The sequence below is a fragment of the Drosophila montana genome, unplaced genomic scaffold, assembly GCF_035044405.1.
Source record: "Drosophila montana isolate Dmon_TW-CO22-7 unplaced genomic scaffold, ASM3504440v1 contig_1687_1, whole genome shotgun sequence".
Classification (NCBI taxonomy): Eukaryota; Metazoa; Arthropoda; class Insecta; order Diptera; family Drosophilidae; genus Drosophila; species Drosophila montana.
In genome coordinates, this window is record NW_026996616.1 from 510,539 (window position 1) to 535,102 (window position 24,564).

At 43.1% G+C, this 24,564-nt stretch overlaps 4 protein-coding genes across 10 annotated transcripts; 2 read left to right on the forward strand and 2 right to left on the reverse strand.

Annotated features, from left to right (window-relative positions):
* The first annotated feature begins 72 nt into the window (after positions 1 to 72).
* Positions 73 to 4,121, forward strand: LOC135440797 (pre-rRNA 2'-O-ribose RNA methyltransferase FTSJ3). The gene is made up of 2 exons (XM_064700156.1): positions 73 to 2,065; positions 3,396 to 4,121. Exons 1-2 carry the CDS (start codon positions 178 to 180, stop codon positions 4,001 to 4,003), a joined length of 2,496 nt encoding a protein of 831 aa, XP_064556226.1. The 5' UTR covers positions 73 to 177; the 3' UTR covers positions 4,004 to 4,121.
* A 403-nt stretch (positions 4,122 to 4,524) lies between these two features.
* On the reverse strand, positions 4,525 to 5,794 carry LOC135440798 (beta-lactamase-like protein 2 homolog). Of its 2 annotated transcripts, none has more exons than XM_064700157.1 (4): positions 5,579 to 5,794; positions 5,351 to 5,520; positions 5,054 to 5,281; positions 4,525 to 4,982 (listed from the first exon to the last, which is right to left on the reverse strand). In XM_064700157.1, the coding sequence occupies exons 1-4, from the start codon at positions 5,695 to 5,697 to the stop codon at positions 4,603 to 4,605; spliced, it is 897 nt and encodes a 298-aa protein (XP_064556227.1). In that variant the 5' UTR covers positions 5,698 to 5,794; the 3' UTR covers positions 4,525 to 4,602. The 2 variants fall into 2 exon arrangements, with proteins under 2 accessions (XP_064556227.1, XP_064556228.1); XM_064700158.1 differs by having other exon boundaries at positions 5,054 to 5,266; positions 5,579 to 5,793.
* Positions 5,795 to 7,016: 1,222 nt separating this feature from the next.
* On the reverse strand, positions 7,017 to 14,939 carry vap (RAS p21 protein activator vap). 3 transcript variants are annotated; one of them, XM_064700251.1, is made up of 9 exons: positions 14,607 to 14,939; positions 12,829 to 12,994; positions 11,214 to 11,327; positions 11,076 to 11,148; positions 10,599 to 11,008; positions 9,034 to 9,883; positions 8,056 to 8,962; positions 7,846 to 7,996; positions 7,017 to 7,772 (listed from the first exon to the last, which is right to left on the reverse strand). In XM_064700251.1, exons 1-9 carry the CDS (start codon positions 14,685 to 14,687, stop codon positions 7,624 to 7,626), a joined length of 2,901 nt encoding a protein of 966 aa, XP_064556321.1. In that variant the 5' UTR covers positions 14,688 to 14,939; the 3' UTR covers positions 7,017 to 7,623. The 3 variants fall into 3 exon arrangements, with proteins under 3 accessions (XP_064556321.1, XP_064556322.1, XP_064556323.1); XM_064700252.1 differs by having other exon boundaries at positions 12,829 to 13,354; positions 14,607 to 14,938; XM_064700253.1 differs by lacking the exon at positions 14,607 to 14,939 and adding an exon at positions 14,057 to 14,086.
* A 304-nt stretch (positions 14,940 to 15,243) lies between these two features.
* On the forward strand, positions 15,244 to 24,505 carry LOC135440874 (zinc finger FYVE domain-containing protein 1-like). Of its 4 annotated transcripts, none has more exons than XM_064700254.1 (8): positions 15,244 to 15,624; positions 17,473 to 17,901; positions 17,971 to 18,172; positions 19,771 to 20,380; positions 20,452 to 20,650; positions 21,636 to 21,828; positions 22,948 to 23,118; positions 23,191 to 24,505. In XM_064700254.1, the coding sequence occupies exons 1-8, from the start codon at positions 15,559 to 15,561 to the stop codon at positions 23,760 to 23,762; spliced, it is 2,442 nt and encodes an 813-aa protein (XP_064556324.1). In that variant the 5' UTR covers positions 15,244 to 15,558; the 3' UTR covers positions 23,763 to 24,505. The 4 variants fall into 4 exon arrangements, with proteins under 4 accessions (XP_064556324.1, XP_064556326.1, XP_064556328.1 ...); XM_064700256.1 differs by having other exon boundaries at positions 23,011 to 23,118; XM_064700255.1 differs by lacking the exon at positions 15,244 to 15,624 and adding an exon at positions 17,239 to 17,385.
* The last annotated feature ends 59 nt before the right edge of the window (positions 24,506 to 24,564 follow it).

The window sequence follows — 24,564 nt, forward strand, 5'->3', positions numbered from 1 at the left end:
ATGCTATCGATATCATGTAGATGGTGGCAGCGCTGTCAGCTGTTTGCCATCTGGCAACGCCAACCCGTCAAAGCAACTTTAAACACGTGCATCGCGCTGGTGGCGGCGTGTTCTGTTTCTGTTTGCCATTTAATTTGGTTTAATTTATTTGATTTGATTTGATTGGACAACAGCAAAATGGGCAAGAAAACGAAAGTCGGAAAGACGCGCAAGGATAAGTTCTATCAGCTGGCCAAGGAGACAGGCTTTCGATCGCGTGCCGCCTTCAAGCTAATCCAGCTGAATCGCAAATTTGGTTTCCTGCAACAGTCGCAGGTATGCATCGATCTGTGCGCCGCACCTGGCGGCTGGATGCAGGTGGCCAAACAGAATATGCCCGTATCGAGCATTGTCATTGGCGTCGATCTGTTCCCCATACGCCCCATAGCGGGCTGCATTGGCCTCGTCGAGGACATCACAACGGAAAAGTGCCGCCAATCGCTGACCAAGGAGCTGCAATCGTGGAAGGTCGATGTGGTGCTGCACGACGGTGCCCCGAACGTGGGCCGCAACTGGCTGTACGATGCCTATCAGCAGATCTGTCTCACATTGAACGCCCTCAAGCTGGGCACACATTTTTTGCGCGGCGGCGGCTGGTTTGTGACCAAAGTGTTCCGCTCCAAGGACTACAATGCATTGCTCTGGGTGCTCAAGCAGCTGTTCAGGAAGGTGCATGCCACCAAGCCGAGCGCCTCGCGTAAGGAGTCGGCCGAAATCTTTGTTGTTTGCCAGGGCTATTTGGCGCCGGATCGCATCGATCCGCGTCTGCTGGACGCCAAATATGTGTTCGAGGAGCTGGATCTGGAGGGCAAGCAAAAGAACAGTCTGCTGCATCCGGAGAAACAGAAACGCATCAAGGCCGAGGGCTATACGGAACAGGATATTGCGCTGCGCAACGATTTGGCCGCCACGGAGTTCATGCAGGCGGAGAATGCGTTGGCCGCTCTGCAGGGCATCGGCTCCATACGCATCGATGATGAGCGCATAGCCAAGCACAAGCGGACCACCAGCGAGATACTCGAGTGCTGCAAGGACCTTAAGGTGTTGGGTCGCAAGGACATCAAGGGTCTGCTGCTCTGGTGGAAGCACATCAAGCAGGAGCTCTTCCAGTCCGAAACGGAGGGCGTCATCGAGGAGCCGGAAACAGAAAAGCCAGCCGAGCCGCTCACCCAGGACCAAATCGAGGATATGGAGGATGCCGAGCTGCAGCAACAAATCGAAAGCCTCGCCACCGAGGAGCAAAAGGAGCTGAAACGCAAACGCAAAAAGACGCTCAAATCGAAGGCCAAGCTGCACGAGAAAATGAACCTCAATATGGTCATCAAGGGCGACGACGGGCCCGTCGAGGAGACCGAACACGAGATCTTCGATCTGAAGGGCATCAACAGCGTCAACGAGCTGGACGCCATGCTTGACGTGCAGCCCGACTTCGATGTGGACGGCGACGCCGTCGAGACACCCAAGCTGCCCAAATACAAGAAATATGACAAGGACGACAAACGCATGGACGATGATGCCAACTACGAGAACGATGACGAGCCCGAGGTGAGCGCTGAGGAGGATAGCGACAGCGACTATGAGCAGCAGGGCCTCGGCCTAAGCGACAACGATGACGAGGATCAGCCCGAATCTAAGGGCAAGCAGAAGAAGAAGAAGCAGCGCGGCGAGCATCCGCTTATCAAATCCGGCGATTTCCGGGACAAGGACACCCGGCGACAGCAGCGCGTTGCGCTCTGGTATGAAAAGGATAATCTACAGAATATTGGCAACGCTGAGGACGACGACGAGGAGAACTATGATCTGGATAATCTGGCCAAGGCATATAAGGCCAAGGGCGTGGCCGTACTCGGCGAGAATCGCCCGGCCCTGGAGGACTTCGATGCCGGCGGCACCCTGGCCCTGGGCAAGAAGGCCAAACGTCGCGCCCGTCACGATGTGGAGAAGGAGGACAGCAGCTCCGAGTCATCGGACTCGGACTCCGATCAGGAAGTGGATGAGGATCAAGTAGCTGGCGACATAGCCAAAGGTGAGACTTGAGCTAACAATAAATAAAATAACAATAAAATAGCGATAAATGAGCGAGAGAGGGAGAAATAAGTGAGGTTAAGTCAGAAAGGTTGCTTCACCCTGTGCTAGGGACACCCTGTGTTAATTATTCAGGCATAATATATCAACTGTCTATGAAAAAAAAACAGATAAAATAGCAGAGCGCATGAAATATGTTAAGTCAAGTTAAAAAGGTGGGAACACCCTGTCCTAGTGTCACCCTGTGCCAAATGTCTATAAAAAAAATAGAAACAATATCTTTCTTCCTTCTGCTACAGTGAGAAAGATAAGTTAGGTTATGTTAGAATGGTTGGAACACCCTGTCCTAGTAACACCCTGTACTAATAATTCCAGTGTAATATATAGACAAAGAACTGCGACCCATCAACTGCATTTGAAAAGGAGAAATAAAAGAGAGAGCACAAAGGTTAAGCTATGATAGATCAGAAAGGAACACCCTGTCCGAGTGACACCCTGTACTTATTCTTCCTTAGTAATATATTGACAAATGAGCTGGGATCTATCAACTGTCTATGAAAATAGAGATATATTATGGAAAAGAGCGAGAGAGAGAGAGATCGAGCATTACAGATAGATAAGCCTAGGTTAGGTTAAAAACTTGGAACAACCTGCCCCAGTAACACCCCTTACGAATGTCTACGACTTATAAATCATCTATCTAGGGGAAAGGGAGATACAATTAAAAGGATTGTATGTGAGTCTTAAAGGCTACAACAAAATTGGAACACCCTGTTTGACCCCGAACTAAATAGCCCTGTATAATGTGACGAATGAGAATGAAAATAAAGAACAACAAATGGAAGGAGCTTGAGAGAGAGAGTGACAGAGAGAGAGCATAACATTAAAGCTAGGTTATGTTTGAAACATTTCAAAACTTATTCTTGTGACACCCTGTGCTAACTATCTCTGTACAATACGATGACAAAAGAGCTAAAGAAACTGTTATTAAAAAAAGGATAGGAAGGATAAGGAGCAAGATGAAGCTGTCTTAAAATGCAGAAAGGGAGAGACGGAGAAAGCGAGAGATATAGGTTAGGTTAGGTTTAATACCTAGAACACCCTGTGGCTTAATGTTAGGAACTTCTGAAGGGAGCATTATATCCAGTTAAATGAAAGTAGGAAAAATGCGGATAATGAAAAAGAGTGAGAGAGAAATACGAAGAGCTGGTAAAAGGGTTCATGGAAACGAGTCACAAGAAGGATGCTGGTTCGAATCTCAGAGGAGAGGCCACAGCCAAAGCTACTGCATAAATGCATTGTAAATATTAATAATTTCTACTTTCTCGCAGCACCCAAGGCGAAGAAGGTGCGTCTCAGCGAGGAAGAGCTGGCGCTGGGTGCGCTCCTGGTGCGTGGCAAGAAGACGCGCCGCGAATTGATCGATGCCGCCTGGAATCGGTATGCGTTCAATGATGACAATCTGCCGGTATGGTTTGAGCAGGATGAGGCCGAGCATATGACCAAGCCGCAGCCGGTGCCCAAGGAGCTGACCGAGGAGTATCAGCGCAAGGTGCAGGAGCTAAACGTGCGCCCCATCAAGAAGGTGATGGAGGCGAAGGCGCGCAAGAAGCGTCGCGCCACCAAGCGTCTGGCCAAGGCCAAAAAGATGGCCGAAAAGATAATGGAGAATGCCGATGCCACCTCCCAGGAGAAGGCCAAGCAGCTGAAGAAGGTCTACAAGAAGGCGCAGGAGAAGAAAAAGGAGATCACCTACGTGGTGGCCAAAAAGCATACAGCCTCGCGTCGCGCCCGTCGTCCAGCTGGCGTCAAGGGACGCTATCGCGTTGTCGATCCGCGCGAGAAGAAGGACAAACGCTCGATAGTTGCCAAAAAGCGTCGCGAAAAGGGCAGCAAGGGGGCCAAGGGTGGCAAGGGCAAGGGCGGCAAACGCAAGTAGGCCAAAAAAAATCCTCTACGTTCCGTCTCCAGCCCCCGATTGTAGCTTGTAGTCAGCTTATGTAAATGCTAATGTATAGAATAAATATAATCTAGTGCATAATAGATTTGGAAATTAACATCTTTGTGTTTAACATGCTCTGAATGTTAGTAACAGATGTTATTGACAGCAATTTTATTGCTGTTAAAACTACCCTGAGGAATGTTAAATTCATAAAGCTGGCATTTGCGTATTGCTTCTAATGTTAGTAACAGCACGCCATTTACTCAGCGCTTAACATAAGCTGCTTATGTTAAATAGAGCGGCTGTTAAAACTGCCTACGTAATGTAATAGCCCGACTTTAGAAATAGATAGATACTCTTTATAAGGCTGTAACTCTATTTAACATGCATCAAAAAACATTTACATAATTATGTTAACAGATGTTGGGCGCATCTCTCAGCTGTTAAAGCTTCCTTAATAATTTAACAGTCCCATTGTAGAGTAGAAAGATACTCTTTCCAGTTTAAAGACATTTCAGTTATAAAGCTGTAAATCTATTTAACATGCATCAAAAAAACATTTACATAATTATGTTAACAGATGTTGGGCGCATCGCTCAGAGCGCACTGTTAGGCTGATACTCGTAGAACTTCTCCGCGCTCTGCTCGCTAAGCCGCAGCTTGTGCTCCTTTGTGAGCTTGCTCAGATGGTGCTCAACATTGTAGGCTGCTGCGGGCCACAGCTGCTCGGGCGTCTCCTTGTACACCACCTTGACCACATCCATGGGCTGCAGGCGCTGGCCGGGACGCTGGCTAAAGAACTGCAGTATCTGCTGTTCCCGCTGATTGCGATGATTTATATAATACTCAATTTTGCCCACGGGCTCATCGATCACATTGCCATGGCCGGGATAGATGCGCTCCGGGCGTATTTTCAGTATTTTATCTAGGCTGCGCATGTAGTCAAACAGATCCTCAAAGACGGCGGTGCCCTCCCCTGTGAAAGATGTGATTAGCGGGGGGGATTAGGACGAGTGTGTCTTAGAGTACGGGGCATCCAAGACTTACCCAGTATGCAATCGCCGCTAAAGAGTGTGCCATCGTCCGTGGTAAGAACGACATGATCTGTGGTATGTCCGGGCGTGTGGACAATGCGCACTTTGGCGCCATCGACGGCAAACTCCTGGCAATCCTCCAGTCGCTGCACCGGTATGTGGCTGGGTATCTCTGGGCAGACATCGCTGGCATCATCGCTGCGCCGGAACTTGAACACCTGACAATCTGGATTGAGGAGCACTTTAATGACAACACACACAAGAAGCTAAACTTTCTGGTTTATATATATTCAAGCCGGGAAGTACGCACCCTTGTCCGCCAGCTGGGTTCCCACAATGTCCTTGACCCCGCCCACATGATCGTGATGCCAGTGGGTCAGTATGATGGTGGCAATGGAGGCCTGCTCCTGGCGCAGCACCCCGCTCAGATGCTCAATATACTGCGGCACATTCTCGTCGCCCGTGTCTATAAGTATGCGCCTGTTTGCACAAATTTTACGTAAATCCCAATATCAATTTGAACTTTGGATACGCTCACTTTTTACCGTTGCCCAGCAGATACGTGTTTGTGCCCTGCAGTGTCATTGGGCCGGGATTGCAGCCGAGTATCCGTATTATGGAGGCGGTTAGGCGTGTCACCGGCGGTATTAATGCCATGATTCTTCAGCGATCGGTCTTTAGCTTCTGTACTGTTCAGATACTTTATCAAGAAAATGAAGCAAGTGTAATGGAAGAGCGCTGCCAAGCTGTTCCGCAACAGTTGCGCACCAGCTGTGTTATGTACACACTGTTTTGCCAAGCGCACCCTATGGCGGCGGCGGCGGCGCTTTTTATTTGCATTCAATTTTTTTAGCATTTCTTCTGCATTTACTTTTCCTCGATGTTTAATCATCTGTTATTTTTAGGATATAAAACTCTTTTGTGCATGGATGTTTAATTGGAAGTCACACTGTATACCCACTGCTTGTCTTCTTATCACATGACCGGAACAGTGTACCCACACCGAATTTGCAGAATAAATATGGTAAGCCGTACTATTGTTATCGATACTTGGCGCCAACTAAATGTATCGACATTTAAGAACTGATTTGAAATTTTGAATTCGCGCGCTTTGCTAAACAAGGCAATTTATTTGCAGAGCAACCACTTAATAATAAAATGTTTTGTTTGTTTTATTATTTTTCGTAGGTTTTCTTTATTTTTGTTTTGTTTGCTTTTCTTTTGACTAGGATGCAGATGCTGTATACATACTATACATGTATATATATATATATATATAGATAACTATTTTGTTTTGTTTCTTCATTTTGATGCGTTACAAATTACAATATGAACTTAAACATTTGCTCATTTGAGTTCAACTATGTTTCATTTAAATCTTTGCTCATTTTGTCACATACATACGAATTGCAATTGTTATTATTAAAAGAGATAGAGAAAATAAGAGAAGGACAAAACAGAGTAGAGAATGGAAAACAAATCAATTGTGCCTGCATACAAGGTAAAAAAAAAAAAACAACAAATACGAAATACAAATAAAAGTTATTTAAAATATATATATGTATATAAAGGTAAGTTGAAAATGCGCTTGCCTAGCGTTAAAAACGTCGTATATAATATACATAATAATAGTAATACATAATCGAGATACGTTAATAGTTGGATAATATAGCATAATTTACTTATTTTTGTGTGCATGTATGCGTGCGTTTAAAATATTCGACTTCGTTAATAAGATATAATTTTCATATGGATTTCGTATAAGCTAAAATTAATGTTTAAGACGAAAAGTATTGTTTTTTCATTTAAAATATTCTTTTTTTTTTTTTTTGTATATATATATATATATATATAATATTGCATTATTATTTGGAGTTTTCTTTAAGTTTAGTTTTTATTTAATGGCCACGCGTGTTTTTTTCAGTTTTTTTCTGTTTTTGTTTATGTCTTTTGTTTTGTTTACTCCCGAAGACACATTTCCGAAAAAAAATGTATAAATACTTTTGTTGTTGTTCGTTTTTTTTTTTTGTTTGTTTTGCTTTCTTTTATGGTTTATCCCATTGTTGAACACATTTTGACCTGGCTAATTACTAAAGTATTTTGTTTTAGCTGCTTTCATAATAATGTATAATAGATTTTTCGTTTGTATAAAAATAAAAAAACGACATACTCCATATACGCTAATTTCTATATATATGTATATATATAGAGAGAGAGAGAGAGATGTACATATATCATCTAAATCGTATATATGTATATATATAATTTAATAATAATATTTGAAAGATTTGGAAGAGAACATATAAAGTAAAATGTTATCAAGTACAACCCAAAAAATGGCGCGAGAAAAGCTTGACTAAACTACTTGGAACTATTCTCACAATTTATGCACTCTATATATATTTGATGGTTTTTCTTCATTTTCCATTCTTTTTGGGCTTTCAACTGTGTATATACTATATATATATATATGCATGTAAATATCTATATAAAAATGTATATGCTATATATATATATATATATATATATATATAGATAAACTGACTGATGGCTGTTGCTCTTATCATCGTTTGTTTGTTCATCTTAGCTGATCATCTCGCGGTATTTCAATTTGTGCTTGGTCAGCATATCGGTCACGGTGACCAGTTTCTTGATCGATAAAATATTCGATAGTTCCTGCAGCTCTGGCAAATACGATACGCAGATGTGATGCAATGTGGCTAACTCACGGCCTATCGCAGAGAGAGAGAGAGAGAGAGAAACATGTTATCGAATTATGGAGAGAATTTTCTTTCATCGACTCACCCGTATCCTGTGCATTGTGATTGGGATTCTGCTCGACAAACATGCCCAGCGGCGGATTGGGATCGCTGACCAGCGACAGCTGATCCAAGAAGACAATCATGCGTTCCTTATTCTTGAGTATAAACGGATTGACCACCTCCATATATTGTTCCTGCAAGCGTTAAAGTCGCGATAAGTCGATAAATCGATTAACTGTCAAAAAAAACCTACCTTGCCGCCAAATTCAATGAGATTGGCCAGATTCTGCAGGCACTTGGCCACCATGATGAGGGAGCGCGTGGCCGCCGTTGGCGGTGTCTCGCTGACCAGGCCAAATTGCCGGGGATTGAGCAGCGACGGGCAGAGCAGACGCAGGAATATAAAACCAGAGACGACACGTGTGCGCACCAGGCGTTCCGTTGGCCATTTGGCCACAACGGCCTTCTGCAGGCAATTGCATATGTAGCGTACGTTGCGCGGACAGGCGTCCGGCGATGTGAATATCGATTGGGTGACCAGATCGAGTATCTGCAGCAGGAATTCAGCATTTGTGCACGCATCATCGTTGACATCCATTTTGGTTGGATTCAGCTCCGCCGACTGTTTGCTCTCGAGTATCCGCTGCACGGTCTCGCTAACCGCCGACTGCAGAAATCCGCTGCACTCGGTGCGCATATACAAATCCATCAGTGTGGTCGCCAGCGAGGCGCCGCGAAATAAGGTTGTTGTTTCGTTTTCGCGCGCCACCTCGGCCTGGCAGAGGATGCGTATCAATTCCGTTTCGCGTTTCTCGTGCCGAAAGACGCGCAACAGCGCCGTCGCCAACGGCACCCGATCGTTGTGACAGAGCTCGGCGAGCGCCTTGACCGCATACAGCTCCGGCTCGAGCAGCAGCTGTTGCAGTGGGCTATATTCCTCGCAGGGCATTATCAGATCGTCCAGATAGCGCATGCGCAGCCGCAGCGAGCCCCATTCGCCCATCGGTGTCATGCCCGTCAGCTTGTACCAGTCCTCAGTCTCCTGGCCGTTCTTCAGGCTGGCCAAATCGATGGTCAGCTCGGCCACCTCCGAGTCCTTGCCGCGCTTGCCGCGCGACACCACCGTTATGGTCAGGGATACAACATCGGGCGGCACATCGCTGCAATTGAGACAAAAACAGTTGCAGTTAAAATGGAAATGGATGCAGCAGCCAATCAAAAGGCAACTCACTCGAGCACAAACTCCTCCTCCCAGACGGGCTCGGGCGCAATCTTGACACGCGTCTTGCCCACCTTGACCTGATTGAGCGAAATACTGCAATAGGGATGTGGCACCAGTTTGAAGGGCAATCGATGCGCCTCCAGCACATGCAGATTGAGGCAACGCAGCTCACGCAGACGCGACACCTTCTTCTGGGCACGGCTCAGCTGGGAATCGCATTGCGCCTTCAGCGCATTTATCCATTCCACATAGCTCTCCTGGCTGGGCGCGCACAGATAGGTGACTGTGGCCAGGCAGGGCAGCGCACGCTCGACAATTTGAAAGCAATAGGGTCGCTCCCAGAGCGAATCATGGCACTGATACAGATACGCGCACGACAAATCGATTAGGCCCTTGGGCTTAGTCTTTTTGGGATTGTCATAGAAGCACAGCTGGGTCTCGGTGCCGTCGTTGATCAGCGCAAAGTACAGCTGCTTCCATTTGGTTGTCTTGTCCGACTTCTTATTGAGATGGCCATGATGCTTGATGCCCTTGATCTTCTTGAGCCCGATCTGATCGCGGCATTCGCGCAGCGTTGCGTATATCTTTTCGGCCGCCTTCTCTACCACATATTGCTGATTGAACTCCGGCTGTGAGCCGTTCACGACGGGATGGTTCAGGGAATGGCCCTCGACAATTTGCTCCTTCCGATAACGATTGATCACCGCGTCGAGGCATTCGAATGTCCGGCCGCCCATCAGATAGCGTACGCCCTTCTTCTCAATCCGAAATCTCTGAATCTGATTGTTGATGTGAAAGAAGAGCGAGTAGTCACCGGGCGAATTGTCGCTGGGACGCACCAGAAAGCTGCCAGGACCAGCTGAAAAAGCCCAGAACACAAGTTAGCCAAATTGATCGATTAAATGTTTTGCTATGCAAATCGATATTTATCGTTGAGTATTAACATTGATTTATGAGCGGAGCTCTAATAATAGCTGCAAAATGACGTACAGCTCCCTTTGAACCAGTTCACAGTTTTGCTTAAAAAGTTTTGCAAAGTTATCGATAAAAAACTTAGTTTTGTTATGCTGATCGATGTTTATCGATAAATATTTACATTTAACCAGCAAATGATTTCAAATCAACTTTGAACCATCTCACAGTTCCAATTCAATAAAAGCTATCGATTGGAAACTTAATTTTTGTCTACATATCGATATTTATCGATAAGTATTCAAATTGACCCATTAGCATAGCTTTAAAAGTAGCTGCAACACGAATTGCAATCACCTATGAATCAGTTCACAGTTCTGATTGAATAAAAGTTATCGATAAGAAACTTAAATTTGTTATGCATATCGATATTTATCGATAAATATTTTCATTGACTCATCATCAGAGCTTTAAAATGAGCTGCAAAATGATGGTGAACCAGTTGACAGGTTTGATTTCTTTCTGTAACATTTTGAAAAAAATTTGGAACTGTTTTAGAGAATCTCTATCAAAGCAGTTCTCAGTTGTGAACCGGTTCACACTTACAAATGCCCAGTTATCGATAACTATATTTATCGAGCTAACAACTGTTGCGTACTCACCCTTAACCAGCATATCGACCGCCTCGTTCTTGGTGCAATTCGGATGGAACCAGGGAAACACCGTATTGGGATCAATGGAGACATCCAGATCGTCGACTAGTTCACGGAATATCATGCCCTGCTCGCCGGTGCGATGCGCCGTCACCCAGAGCCAGCCATCGCCCATGTCGTTGTGCACAAAGAATATGTCGCCCTTCTGGAAGCTCAGCTCATCCGTTTCCGGCATTTTCGTATACGGCAAAATGGCCACAACGCGCTTCTTATCATTGACCGGCTCCGGCGGGGCGACGGGTATGACCAGACGTTCGCGCTTCAGCAGATCGCTGCACGATGTGTAATAGCCAACGAGATCGCTTAAGGAAATGAACTGACGTCCGCCAATGTAAAAGTCGCCGCAAACGGCCGTAATGCTAAAAAAAAGGCGGAATAAGAGGTTAGCAAAGTGGGGCAGCACTTTTTAATAGCGGCAAAACTCACCGGAAATGATTGATGCCAGTGCGTCCATAATAGCTGAGCACATACGAGCCGGGCTTGCGATCACTTTCGCGCACTTTATGAAAGAAGAAGCCGTTAAATATTATATATATAAATATCATAATATCAATAAATACGCACCCAGATAGCTGCCCAATTTGCCGCTGCCACGAAGACGCGCCTCCGCCGAATAGCGATCGAGTCTTCCGTGATACCATTCGCTCTCCGGGGGCGCAATTATCGCCGGACGTTCGCCTGCAAGCAAATAATGTTGAAAAATGTGCCAAATTAACAACATTACACAACACGCGACGCGTCGCAAGCACAAAGTGTGACAAAATGATATGAAAAACGAACGCAAAATAAACCGATCAGAAAATGTATAAAAAGTTTTTTCTGGCACGCCAGACATGATACACCCTAACTTGAACTGATATGAGTGCATATGTAACTGATTAGGTGGGCTTGCTGTGATATAAATATACATGCAGTTATCGATAACACAGACCATTCCGTAACAATCGATATAAATAATAATCACTTGGCTTTAATCTTAATTTTTATAAAAGTGTGCGAGAATTGAGATTTGGGAACAAGTCTTTGTGCCAAATGAATTGTTAATTGTGTAATTTTTGATCAATTTGAAACATCGATCAGCAAGATCGATAATTATCGATAAAAGTGTGCAGCGCACTCGAGCTAGCCGCACAAAGCCGATGACTCAGCCAGTGTATCCCATGCAGTGCAATATATATTGCACATACGAACTCGACGCAAGCAATTTGCCAAAACCGATATCACGTGCAGAGTTGCACTGAGAGCCAATAGAGTACAGGTTGGCGATAATTGAATACTTGAATAATCAAGCGGTTAATTGCTGACATAAAAAAGTGGCGTCGCATTTGTTTGTTTGCGGTTGCACTTGCCATAGTTAATAATAATAAAGAAATGAACAACTTTCAAACGTACTCAAGCATTTTTCTAATCAATAAACGCTGCCCACAAGGAAATAAATAAGAAATATATACATATGTATATATACATGTATGTATGCAGGCATTGTTGCCAACTTAGCTATTTTCTAGCTAATTTTGGCTAGAAAGCTAATTCTGTCTTTTTTAATATTAAATTCAGCTACTTTTTTCTAGCTAAAGTTGGCAACACTGAGTGCAGGCAGCGGCCATTTTGCGAACAACTTGGCAGCACTGCATACGAAATGTTGACAGCAATCAATTGTCAACAGATGCCTTTATCGGTTATCAAACAAAAATGTAATGCGATAAACACACGCACGCACGCAGCAGCTTTATGTCATGCGATTATGCGGAAGAGAGAGAGAGAGAGAGAGCGCGCGCATGACTCACAAACAGCTACGCAGACGCAGTAATTGGCCAGCTTTAGTTTGTTGTATTGTCGCTTAAGTCTGTGACGCATGACGCACGACGCACGACGCGCGTCGCGCCTGACACAATAACCGTGCATTGCACCTTGGGCAGCCAGTCGCAAGGCTGCGTTCACAACAGCTGATGATTCACCTAATGTAAGCACATAGATATGTATGCACATGTACATAGATGTTGGCGTGGGTGTGTGCATAGCATAAGCAGGGCAAAATCATATGCTGCCATATGTTTACAATTAGGGGCCAATGCACGACACAAAGCTACAAGTTCGGTTGTGTGTAAATAATAAATTACGACTGGTTTCGATATGAGTTTCAATTTTTTTTTTGTTTTTTTTTTTTTTATTTACTCACCATTTAACATGTGCGGCCCATCGAATTCGTCCTGATCCAATTCCTGTGCCAGATCGGCCAAATCAATACCACCAGCGGCCATCATGGCGCCGAGACCCGTTATACCGCCCAATGCCGCTAGGTTGCCGTCATCGGAGCCGCCCGTTGGCGAGCCAAGTTTATCTTTCTGTATGACAACGTCCACATTACCCAAACGCATTAAATCTGCCATTGATTGGTTATTTGTTGTGGTGTGTGTGTGTGTGTGTATGTGTTTTGGTATTTTTTGGTTAGTTGTTATGTTGAATAATGCAAATGCAATATGCGTATGTATATATTTATGCGCTGTGTGCTGTTTATTTATGTGCGTAAGCAGCTGTGCAGATGTTTGTTTGTATGCGTGTGTGCGTATGAGCTATTTGTTGTTGCTTTGTTTTGGCTCTGGCGCTGTGCAACAACAGGGCACTCTGCGCCCAACTCACAGTAATAATTGTTGTTGCTGATACTGTTATTGTTGTTGTTGTTGTTGTGCCGGTGATGCGTCGCGCTGTAATAATAATGCAAAATAGACGCAGGCGACAAAACCACAAATAGAGAGAGAGAAAGCATGAGTTAGTGAGAGCGCATGTACGTATGTATGTGTATGACTGACTCTGTCCGTGCATGCGTGTGTGAGAGCAGCGACTTTGCATGTGTGTGGGTGGCGTTAATAAGCGGGTGAATATATGCAAGCAATTTGTTATAAACAAAGTGCAATCTGCATGACTGCCGCATTTATGGCCATGCGCGTGTGTGTGTGTGTGTGTGTGCCGGCAAAAGCATGCAACTTGAATTGCAAGCACAGAGCGCAGACAAACAGACGTCGCGCCGCTGTCTCGTCGTTGTCGCGCACTTACATCTATGCATGTATATGTGTGTGTGTGTGTGTATATATGCGCTTCATTAGAGCTGTGCTGCATGATTCAGTGTTAGTTAATGTTCGAACGGAGCAATTGAACTAAATCCCAGATTACTGTATATTATATTTGTTCATTTCCCAACAAAATTTCGCTTTTACGTTTTTTCTTGTTCAAGATTTAATTAATATGCCCATAATGCGCTGAGTACACACAAAAGTGTAGCCAAACCTGTGCATTAAGACTAGAGTCCACAATAAAAAATTAACGACAAAAATACTCCAGTTGAACGGGAAAGCACAACTCTGCGCTGTCAATACAATACACACACACACACACAAGCTTTTACGTACAAGGAGCAATGGCATTATAAAAATCAAATGGAACTAAGAAAAACGTTGAATGAAAATTTCTCGTTTCCGTTTTGCCGTCTGACAACAAGTAGTGCGCAGCCCCCCGCAACACACACACACACACACACACACACACACACACATCACAACCCCACCCCATCCCAATTAAATTTCAGTAACATCCGAGAAAACAACGAATGAAGTTTTAGATTTATGAGGGCAGGCGACAATCGAGGTTTATTTATTAAAAATGTTTTGAACATTTGTGTCCGAATTGATTAGCAATTGCGGCTATTTAACGGCAAATGCCGATACCGTTTTAATTAAGTAATTTATATGTGTGGCTGATGATTCGTTGACCATAGCAAAAAATAAAAAACAAATATATGTACGTACTCAAATTTCGGACTCCACCCTCTTGGGGTATGGCCACCCCTTTTCAGATACACGGACAAGATGCGACACGCACACACACCCAAGGCAGACTCAGTCGGGGCAATGCAAATGAACAAGGCAACAAAAGAAACCAGCAGAAATTTTCTACACTTACAATGTATACGTCAGTATGTATGTATTGTAGATATTTGCGTGTGTATGTGTGTAGGTGGGTATGTGTAAATTTTAGCACCATACACGAGACGGCGACACACAGACACACGAAACGCACACTAGCACAAAACAAAAAAACCGATCCGCACTTTCAGGACATTTCCAATACGGTATTGTTGTGTATTTTTATTTGGCAAACTAATTCACTGATTTGTCGTTGGATAGCACAGCCAATTTAGAAATACTCGGGGGTTCGCCTTCGCTATGTGTGCCCGCACCGTGCCCGTACAATATGCGTTTTGTTTTTTGCGGCGCACACACACATTGGGGATGCTGATATCAACGCATATCGATACATCGATGTGATTGCTGTACGCTAAGCACAGCGATACTTTTAGGCGATACTAGAATTCAAATAACGATACCGACTGCAGCAGACAGCAACAAATATCAATAACTTAGATTGTTTTATTAAAAATCTAGCAACTACTGTTTTTTTTTATTTCTAAATTTTAACAAATTAAATATGCTATTTTTGATAGATCATCGTTCGCAACTGGTGTGCCTTATATCGAAATGCGCCCATATCTGTAAACGATAGGGCAACACTCTTCATCGATATACTGATCGGCTCGTTGTCGCATCTCTATTACAGAGTATTGCTATTATTTTTTGACAATGCGTGCGCGTTTTCGTCGATTGTTGTTGTGTGTGCGCGCAAATAGTTAAATTATTAGCTAAAGTGGATAAACGCTCAGTGTATGCATTATATCTATATAGGCAACGCTAATTGAATTGATAAGCAGCTAATCAAGTGCACCGCCATTGGCAGCTAGCCGCACTCTTAGCCAAATAAACACATACAAACACGATACACACATATATAGTAATATTTGGCTGCAGGTTGCAGCTGCAGCGAAAATCCCTAACAAAATCAACTCATCATTCATATAATGATAAATCTGGACACAACGAATAAAAATCAATCGTCAATAATGCAACCTTTGCACTATTTTCAGGTAAGAGACAGAGATTAATACGGTTTTGTCAATTATTGCAACAGAAGCAACAACAACAACAACAACCAAAAATCATATGTTCCAGTTGACATTCAACGTTATTGTTGTTAGGGCCAAAAGTATTGCGCATTGTTAATTCAGTTTTGCTCATGAATCGCACGTTGATAAAAACAAACACAAACACACACACACACGAACACACACATGCATGCACATAAATACCGACATACGCAAACAGCCGCAGCTGTTCTACACACACATGCGCATTGTTATGTGTATAAATTATAGCAAGGCTTTTGGCGCATAGCATTTAACGGCTGTAAGCCCAGCCCCAAAACAGCTGCGTCGCACTTTACATACGAAAAGGGGCACGGCAAAAGCGACGATAATCGTGTATGCCAAACAACAACACGACAACATAAACAAAGTGTTCGAAAACAACTCTAGGTTTACAACAACAACAACAACCACAATAACACTGAAATAACCGAGCTACGCTTTTGCCTTTGTTGCTGCTTCTGTTCCATTTGCCGTCTCTTTCACACGCGTAGTTCCTGTATGGCGAAATAAAATGTAAAAAATATAAGTACGTACATATGTATGCAATAGTCGCAGTTGGTTTTGTTTTTTTTTTCGGTTTGTGGGCACTGATAAGCTCTTGATAAGCGATTCAGTCATAACAACAATACCGCGGCTTAATCTACAAAACTATATTATATTATTTAAAAATTGAACTTCATAAAAAATAAAATAAAAAAATAGACAAAGGCATAAACAAAAGCCGTTAACAAATTACATTCACAGTATTAAAGCTGTTAACATGCTTCGTTTGCAAATTAACCCTTGGGTGATCAGAGTTTGAAGAAGGGCAACAAACCCTACTTTTTATATAAAAACTAAATATTGTATTTTTTGTAAAAGCTATGCGTCCCAAGAACATTTCTCTGCACAAATAAATATGTATGCATATATATTAAGATGTTGCAATCGCAACTTTTGATATTTTTTTTTTGGATTTTTTGCAATTTCCTTTCAAATACCATTTTTTGTTTATTTATTGTTTTGATTTCCCTGTTGAAATAAGAAAAAAGATTTCATAATCATCTCATTTCTAACCAAATGGCGTCAATTCGCTAAAAGCAATATTTCACAACCAAACTTTTTGTTCGTAGAACAAAAAATGTTAAAGTATTTTCTCAGCGATGTGTTTAATATTTGTCACCAACAAAATTTTGCTATTGGATAATAGCTGAAAATTATATGTATTTAATTTGTAACCATATACGAACTTATTGATCAGCAAATATTTTATTATATCAACATCAACAAAGTTAATAAAAAGTTGTCCACTAAGGGGTTAAAGTGTCAACACACCTAGGCGAACCCTGTTAAAATTGACAGAATGCAAACTGTTAACGGGCTGTAAACGTAGAAATATGTTCTTACTCCACACACAGACACACACACACACGCGCGCATATACAGGCAAATAATAACAAAAGAAATGCCTGACGTTTATTTTTTTTTTTTTATTATTATAAATTGCGTCGTCACTTTTTGAGCAGCAGCAAAGGCAAACGTTGCCCGCAGGCGCTGAGTCATTAAAATCAGCGCTTAACTCGGCTGCTGCTGCTTTTGCTGCTGCGCTAACGGCACCTGTAAATTGCCAACGTTGTTGTTGTTGTTGTTGTTGCTGCTGCTGCATAGGCTTAGTTCATCTCCTTTTTAGTGTCCATGGCCTTTCTAGTCTCCATAAGAGAGGTGCGCGACAAAATGTAAACAGATCCGAGCATGTTAACATAATTCATACGTTCTCTCCTTCCCTCTCTCTTCTCTCTTCGAACACAGGACGAGGTATTGCGACCGGATGTGATAAACGATGCCGAATTCAAATCGATACCTTTTATCGATACCAACGAGCACGATTCGATTGACAATGCGAACGGGACAGCGGCGCGCGCCTTTCTCTTTCTCGATGCCGATGAGAATTTACAGATAGCGACGCCCGAATTGTTTTGCAAGAAACTGAAATGCCAGGAACTGGACAAAATCAAAGTGATCTCAATATTTGGCAATACGGGCGATGGCAAATCGCATACGATGAATCAAGTATTTTTCGACGGTGAGCCCGTCTTTCGTACATCGCCCGAGCAGAGCTCCTGCACAATTGGCGTCTATGCGGCCATGCAGCGGGAACAGGGTGTTCTCTGTCTGGACACCGAGGGACTTTTGGGCACCACGGCCAAAAGCAGTAAACGCATGCGTATGCTGCTCAAGGTAAATGCCAATTTATCGAAACGCCTATCGATTACACAATTGGATTTATGCTTATTTCTTTATCGATAGATACTCGCCATTTCGGATATTGTCGTTTATCGGACACGCTCGGAGCGCCTGCATAGCGACATGTACGAGTTTCTGGGCACCGCCTCGAAGGCGTTCTGCCTGCATTTCACCCAGGCGCTGCAGGCCATGGGCAATGGCAGCACCCTGGGACCAGCTGTGATCATATTCCATGAGACCCACTACACGAAGCCCCTAGAAAGCTGTACGTATCAGTCCAAATTACGGGGCCCTGCCTAAACTTGTAGCTTTTCAAATTTGTATACCTGATTTAGCAGGGATCCTTCCTCTGTTGTACGGCCGGTGCTTTTCTTGCTAAGATTGTTAATTATATTTTAGTTCACTTTATATCTATTTTAAGCACCCCTTACTTCCCTTCACATCATATACCTTCTCTGTAAACCCCTTTTATACACAGTCTTAAAGTTATTTGTTCCCATTATTGTTGTATAGCAATTTGACTTCAGTCTCGGAACTTATTTAAACCCGATTCATTCTGTTGTTACCGATTTTACAGCTGCTTTATGTCTAATTGAAGCCGTTTAAAAGCTATTTACCTCAGATTTAGACCTAGTAACATATGCTTTGATCCAATTTCGACCAGTTTTAGACCTGATTTATTCCTTAATACATTTTTAAGGCATATTTCACAATTCATTTAAAAGTTGCTCTTTTTCTTTGAACCAATTTTTACACAGATTTAAAGCATATCCATATCTGCTTTAAACCTAGTTTAAAGTTGTTTTATTTCTGCTTTAAACCCTATTGAAAACCTATATTAAACCTACTTTAAACCTGTTGAAACTTGCCTTACACCGAAACCCGTTCTAAACATGCTTTAAAACTGTTTGAAACCTTCTTCAAACCTGTTTTAAACATTTTTTAGTTCTGCTTCAAACCCGCTTTAAGCCTACTTTAAGTTATTTTAAACCTTCGTTTAATCTATTTGAAACCTACTTTAATCCTATTCAAATCTGCTTTAAAACTATTTAAAAACCTGCTTTGAACCGACTTTAAAACTGGTTTAAACGTAATTTAAACCTACCTTAAAGATACTTTAAGCCTACCTAAACCTATTTAAAACCTGCTTTGAACCTATTTAAACCTACTTTGCACCTACTTCAAACCTGCCTAAAACTTATTTTAAACCTGTTTTTAATCTTTTTCAAACCTGCTTTAAATCTACTTTAAAGCTACTTAAAACCTACTTTCAGCCTATTTTAAACATGCTCTAAACCTATCTAAAATCTGTTTAAAACCTTTTTGAAACTGCTTTAAACCTATTTAAAACCAGTTTTAAAGCGACTTTAAATCTACTTCAAACCTGCTTTAAGCCTATTTTAGACCAGCTTGAAACCCGGTTAAGCCTATTTTAAACCTGCTTTAAACCTAGTTTAAACTTCATTTAAACCTACTTTAAACCCATCTAAAACCTGCCTTAAACCTATTCAAATCTGCTTTGTACCTTTTTATAATTGTTTTAAAGCGACTTTAAATCTACTTCAAACCTGCTTTAAGCCTATTTTAGACCAGCTTGAAACCCGTTTAAGAATATTTTAAACCAGTTTTAAACCTAGTTTAAACTTGATTTAAACCTACTTTAAACCCATCTAAAACCGGCCTTAAACCTATTCAAATCTGCTTTGTACCTTTTTAAAATTGTTTTAAAGCGACTTTAAATCTACTTCAAAGCTGCTTCAAGCCTATATAAAACCTGCTTTAAAGCAATTTGAAATCTGCTTCAAACCCGCTTTAAACCTACTTTAAGCTTTCTTTAAACCTATTTGAAAACCTATTTTACAGCCGTTGAGGAGAGCGCTGAGGATAAGCTGCGCAACAGTTTCGCCCTGCTGAACTATGAGACAAACGCGTTCAGCTCGCTGCGCTATGTGGGCATCCAGACGGACGCCAAGAAGTCAACGAATTTCAAAAAGATTAGCGACGCACTGCGCTTGGAAATTGAGAATACGGCGGTGCGTTCGCCGCGCCAGCCATCGGTTGTGTTCAAGGCAATGAAGCTGCTGAATCAGAAGTTCGCCGGTGAGATTATCGAGAAGGCGATCAATCCATTTCCCGAGCAGTATTTCACCTGCGGCGCCCACTGTGAGTCCTGCAGTCGTCGCTGCCAGCGCTCCATGGGCCACGTCAGCGACGGCGAATCGCATTTCAATACGCAGCCGTGCAACTATCAGCATCAGTACGAGAATAAGCTGTATCTGTGCAAGGCGTGCTACAATAATGGCAAGGAGATTGTCGTCAGCGTACGCGCCCAATCCCAGACGGACACCGCCTGGTCCGGCCTGGCCAAATATGTGTGGAAGGGCGATGTTATCGAGTGTCCCTATTGCGGTGAAATCTATCGGGCGCGTCAATATTGGTATGGCAATAAATCGCCCGAGGCATCCGTGGTCCAGTAAGTCAATCAAACATCTATCAATCAGTCAGTCAATCAGTCAATTCAATTCAATTCAATTCTGTTTACAGCGTGCAGGTGGTGCATGTGTGGAAGGGCGGCAATGCCGCCTTGCGGGCCAATGCCCATTCCGCCCAAATGGTGCTCGACAGCGTCAACAGCATCAGCGAGGCCTTCACCAACATCTCGGCGCCGTGGACGAAGGCCATCAGCGGAATGCTCGCCGATAAGGTGGCGCCCAGCTACTGGCGTCCCAATCAGGAGATCATTGTTAGTTATGCTAAGTGCCAGGCTAGTTAAAGGTCTATATATTGCAGCTGGCCATATGTGATCCGTTCATATAAACCTTATCTATTCTTGAGCTAAATCCGCAATCAGACACTGGCAGAGCTGCGAGACAGTACAACATTATGTTTATCGCCAGAAACCATGTAGAATGTGTGGACAGCAGAAAACATCTTCGAGTCCATTAAGTATATATGCTATCGATCAGAATGTCGAGTCGAATCGATCTAGCCATGTCTGTCTATTTGTCCGTCGAAAACTACATCGTTTCGATGCCAAGTTGTGTGTAGCTCGTAAGAGATGTTTTTCGATATCTCCAACCATTTGCATAGTATCGATAAATATCGATTTATATATATATCGTTATCTCTGCCCATTTTCGTAGTAACGATAAATAGATCATAAATCTTTGTCCGTCTGTTCGTTTCGATGCCAACCTGTCTCTCCGGTCTTTAATGCAACTTGTAAGACATTTTTTTCGATATCTCCAACCATTTTCATGGTATCGATAAATATCGATTTCTATTTTCGACAACTCTGCCCATTTTCGTAATATCGATTAGCATCGATTTATATATCATTGTCCGTCTGTCTCTCCGTAGTCCTTAATGCAGTTCGATATATTGGCTTGATCGATACACTATCCTCTATGATACCTATATTCCAGTTACCTATGATATGATCCAAAATTGACTCCTTTTCCGTAAATGCTCAAAATCGATAATTATCGATTTGCAGCTTCTGTTTTTGAAGCATATTCCGGAGATTATCAGAGCTAGAGACATAAAATTTGGTATACAGATGCGCGAATAGTTTATGCAAATGAATAATATATTATCCTCTAGAGAACTGCTCTTAAATTTTGCCTAGTGTTGGGTAGCTCGCACAGCTCAGGTTGCAGGGTATCGTCTAGCCTAGTTCACTTCACTTATTCTTTTCACTGAACCTTTCTTTTGTCTTTTGCTTGCAGCTGTGCCACGCCTGCAAGCGCAACTTCGAGAAGACTGGCATGCCCAAGCATCATTGTCGCGGCTGCGGCGAGGGCTTCTGTCACACGTGCAGCCAGCATCGGGTTCCGGTGCCGGCTCGCGGCTGGCTGCAGCCGGTCCGCGTCTGCAACGATTGCCATCAGCAGCTGCAGCGCAAATCGGACACGACGCCGGGTAAGAGCCCAATAACAGCACACGCAACTCGCTATCTGCCTCTCTCTCTCTCACTCTGTTGCTTAACAGCGCGCTTGTATGTTAGCTCGTTGCTGTTAACCTAATGTTTAAGTGAGCCTTTTATGCTCTGTTTACATTATTTGTCCGTATACAATTCCTTACGAAGCTAATGCAAATGCAAATTAACTCGAATGTTAATGGAAACAAGCGTCCCACCAACTAGATCCAATAGAGCTCATGTTACGTTAACATTTTACTGCTAACTTCATGCTATTATGTTAAGCTGCCTCGATTTTGAGTCAGCATTTACAATATGTAAATAATTCAATGATTTTATAATTAGAAACAAGTCGAATTCACTCGAATTTCCCAATTTAAGCAACTTTACTAAATGCAACTATTCTGTAGAGCTTTACATAAGGCTTTAATGTTAAAAATGTTGCTAACAGTGGGAGGGCATCTATTCACTTGAGTACAACTGAGGTAGAAAATAGTTATATGCATATAACAGCTGTTAAATGTGCAAATTTTAACAGCTGTTAAGTATAGTCACGAAGAACAGTGTAGAACTAACAGCACCTTTACATAGATATATTCTTAACAGGGACACCCCTATTAACAGCTGTTAAGCATAGAACTTACATTAGAATAGCAGTGTAGAACTAACAGCAGCTTAACATAGATATATTGTTAACAGTGAAACATCTATTAACAGCTGTTAGGCATAGAATTTACATCAGAATAACAGCAGCTTAACATAGATATATTGTTAACAGTGAAACATCTATTAACAGCTGTTAAGCATTGACTCGGGAATTTAACATAGACATTTTAGTAAGAGCGCGACATTTACCTATAGACCTTTAACATAACATGTTGGTAACAGTGAGACGTCTTTTAACAGCGGCTTAACATCAAAATGTTATTGAAAGGACGTCTTAAGCTTTGGACTTTCTTTTGACTAGAACAGGGCGTGGCACCAAATCCCGCTGTCTCATTCTAGCTCTCCTCCGCTCTCTCTCTGTCGCTCTCTCGCTCTCTCTCTCTGTCGCTCTCTCTCTCTGTCGCTCTCTCTGTCTCTCTCTTGTCTGTAAAAGTTTCTTCGTTTGTTACACACAGCGCACACTCAAGATCAAGCTGAATTTACTTATTGCAATTCAAATCTGACTATCGCATGCACAGGCTCCAGGCCGACCAACGATGAGGGCGACATCCTGGTGCGCAAATATGGCGAAACGATTTACAATACGATCAGCAGCGTTGCCGCCGTCGCCATCGACTATCCCAGGGGTAAGCGGAGACACGGAGGGACACAAATCGAAACAAATATGTATAATTAATCCATACCAATGCCCCTTCCAGAGATGATCAAGGACAGCGCTCGGCCGGCGTACTGGGTGCCCGATGCCGAATCGCCCAGCTGCTACATCTGCAAGTCTGTCTTTGGCCGCGTCGAGGAGCTGGAGCTGGCCAAGCAGGCGGATGGCCGCAGCAAGCACCAGCATCTGGGCAAGCACTCAAAATCGAATGGTTCAGTTGGAGGAGCCGGAGCAGCTGCTGGATCAGCTGCTGGATCTATAGCGTCAACCGCTGGCGATTGCCGGCGCCATCATTGCCGGCGCTGCGGCCAGGCGGTCTGCAGCAGCTGCTCCAAGCGGCGCATGCCGGTGCCGGAGCGCGGCTGGCAAACGGATGTCCGGATCTGCGATGGCTGCGCCTGTGCAGTGCCGAGTGCCACGTCGAACCAAGGCGCCTCCAGCATCTCCAGCGCCATATCGGACGCCATCAACGGCGATGCCGGCACACAGTCCAGCGAACGCAGGCGCAGCGAGAGCAGCAACAGCAACAACAACATCTCCAGCGATTATCGCAATGGCAATGCAATTGCCAGCGCCTGCAATGCCAGCGACGATGCCAAGGCCAAGACCGAATGAGATGCGGCGCGCCGGGCCAGCCCCGATAGTTCCGATTATCCCAACAGCAATAACAAATCCAATCCCAACAACAACAACAACAACACAGTCACAATCTGGACCAAGTGCCCAGGCAGGCGTTAGGCCCACGCCCATCCCGCCCATGCCGCCCATCCCGCCCACGTCCTGCTGCCTCAGGCTCAAGCTACAAGAAATCGTACAATGTGATACTTCCTCTGATACATGTACCATATACTACACACACACACATATATATATATATTAAATAATATTGCCTATATATATATATATATATGTATATATATATAGTTATCTTTTGTATTCGATCTGAACTTTGCATACCTGTAAATTGATATTTTGTTTTCCTTCTTTTGTTTTTTCACCTTTTTGTGCTGTTTTTTTTTTAAGTCAACTAGTGTAATTGATGGAAGAAGATATTTAATAAATTTTTAACCAAATATACTGAAGAGAGGGTATATATATTTGATAACAGAAATTACCCGGCGTCGGTCGGAAGTGTCTGAAAAATTAAAAAATCAAAAAAACAAAGGGTATTGCCTCTACTCGGTGCTGCGAGCCCAAAAAAGAACAATAAAGTTCTTAGACAACTTTACATTTTGTTTTTCAATTAAATTTGATTTGAACCAGCGACCTCTCGCTTGTCGGTTCAACCTTCAGACAAAAAGCAAGTAAACAACAATAAAATTCTTAGACAATAAAGACAAAATAATTAATTATAAGAATTTGTGTGTTAAATTCGATTTGAACCAGCGACCTCTCGCTTGTCGGTTCAACCTTCAGA

Coding starts and splice junctions, on each gene's coding strand:
- LOC135440874 (XM_064700254.1), top strand. CDS start 15,559: ATGATAAATCTGGACACAACGAATAAAAATCAATCGTCAATAATGCAA. Junction 17,902..17,970: donor GCATGCGTATGCTGCTCAAG/GTAAATGCCAAT, acceptor CTTTATCGATAG/ATACTCGCCATTTCGGATAT. Junction 20,651..21,635: donor GTCCCAATCAGGAGATCATT/GTTAGTTATGCT, acceptor TTTTGCTTGCAG/CTGTGCCACGCCTGCAAGCG.
- vap (XM_064700251.1), bottom strand. CDS start 14,687: ATGGTGCTAAAATTTACACATACCCACCTACACACATACACACGCAAA. Junction 9,884..10,598: donor GGTCGATATGCTGGTTAAGG/GTGAGTACGCAA, acceptor GGGCTTTTTCAG/CTGGTCCTGGCAGCTTTCTG. Junction 7,773..7,845: donor TCACAATGCACAGGATACGG/GTGAGTCGATGA, acceptor TCTCTGCGATAG/GCCGTGAGTTAGCCACATTG.
- LOC135440798 (XM_064700157.1), bottom strand. CDS start 5,697: ATGGCATTAATACCGCCGGTGACACGCCTAACCGCCTCCATAATACGG. Junction 5,282..5,350: donor AACCCAGCTGGCGGACAAGG/GTGCGTACTTCC, acceptor TTGTCATTAAAG/TGCTCCTCAATCCAGATTGT. Junction 4,983..5,053: donor TAGCGGCGATTGCATACTGG/GTAAGTCTTGGA, acceptor CATCTTTCACAG/GGGAGGGCACCGCCGTCTTT.
- LOC135440797 (XM_064700156.1), top strand. CDS start 178: ATGGGCAAGAAAACGAAAGTCGGAAAGACGCGCAAGGATAAGTTCTAT. Junction 2,066..3,395: donor AGCTGGCGACATAGCCAAAG/GTGAGACTTGAG, acceptor ACTTTCTCGCAG/CACCCAAGGCGAAGAAGGTG.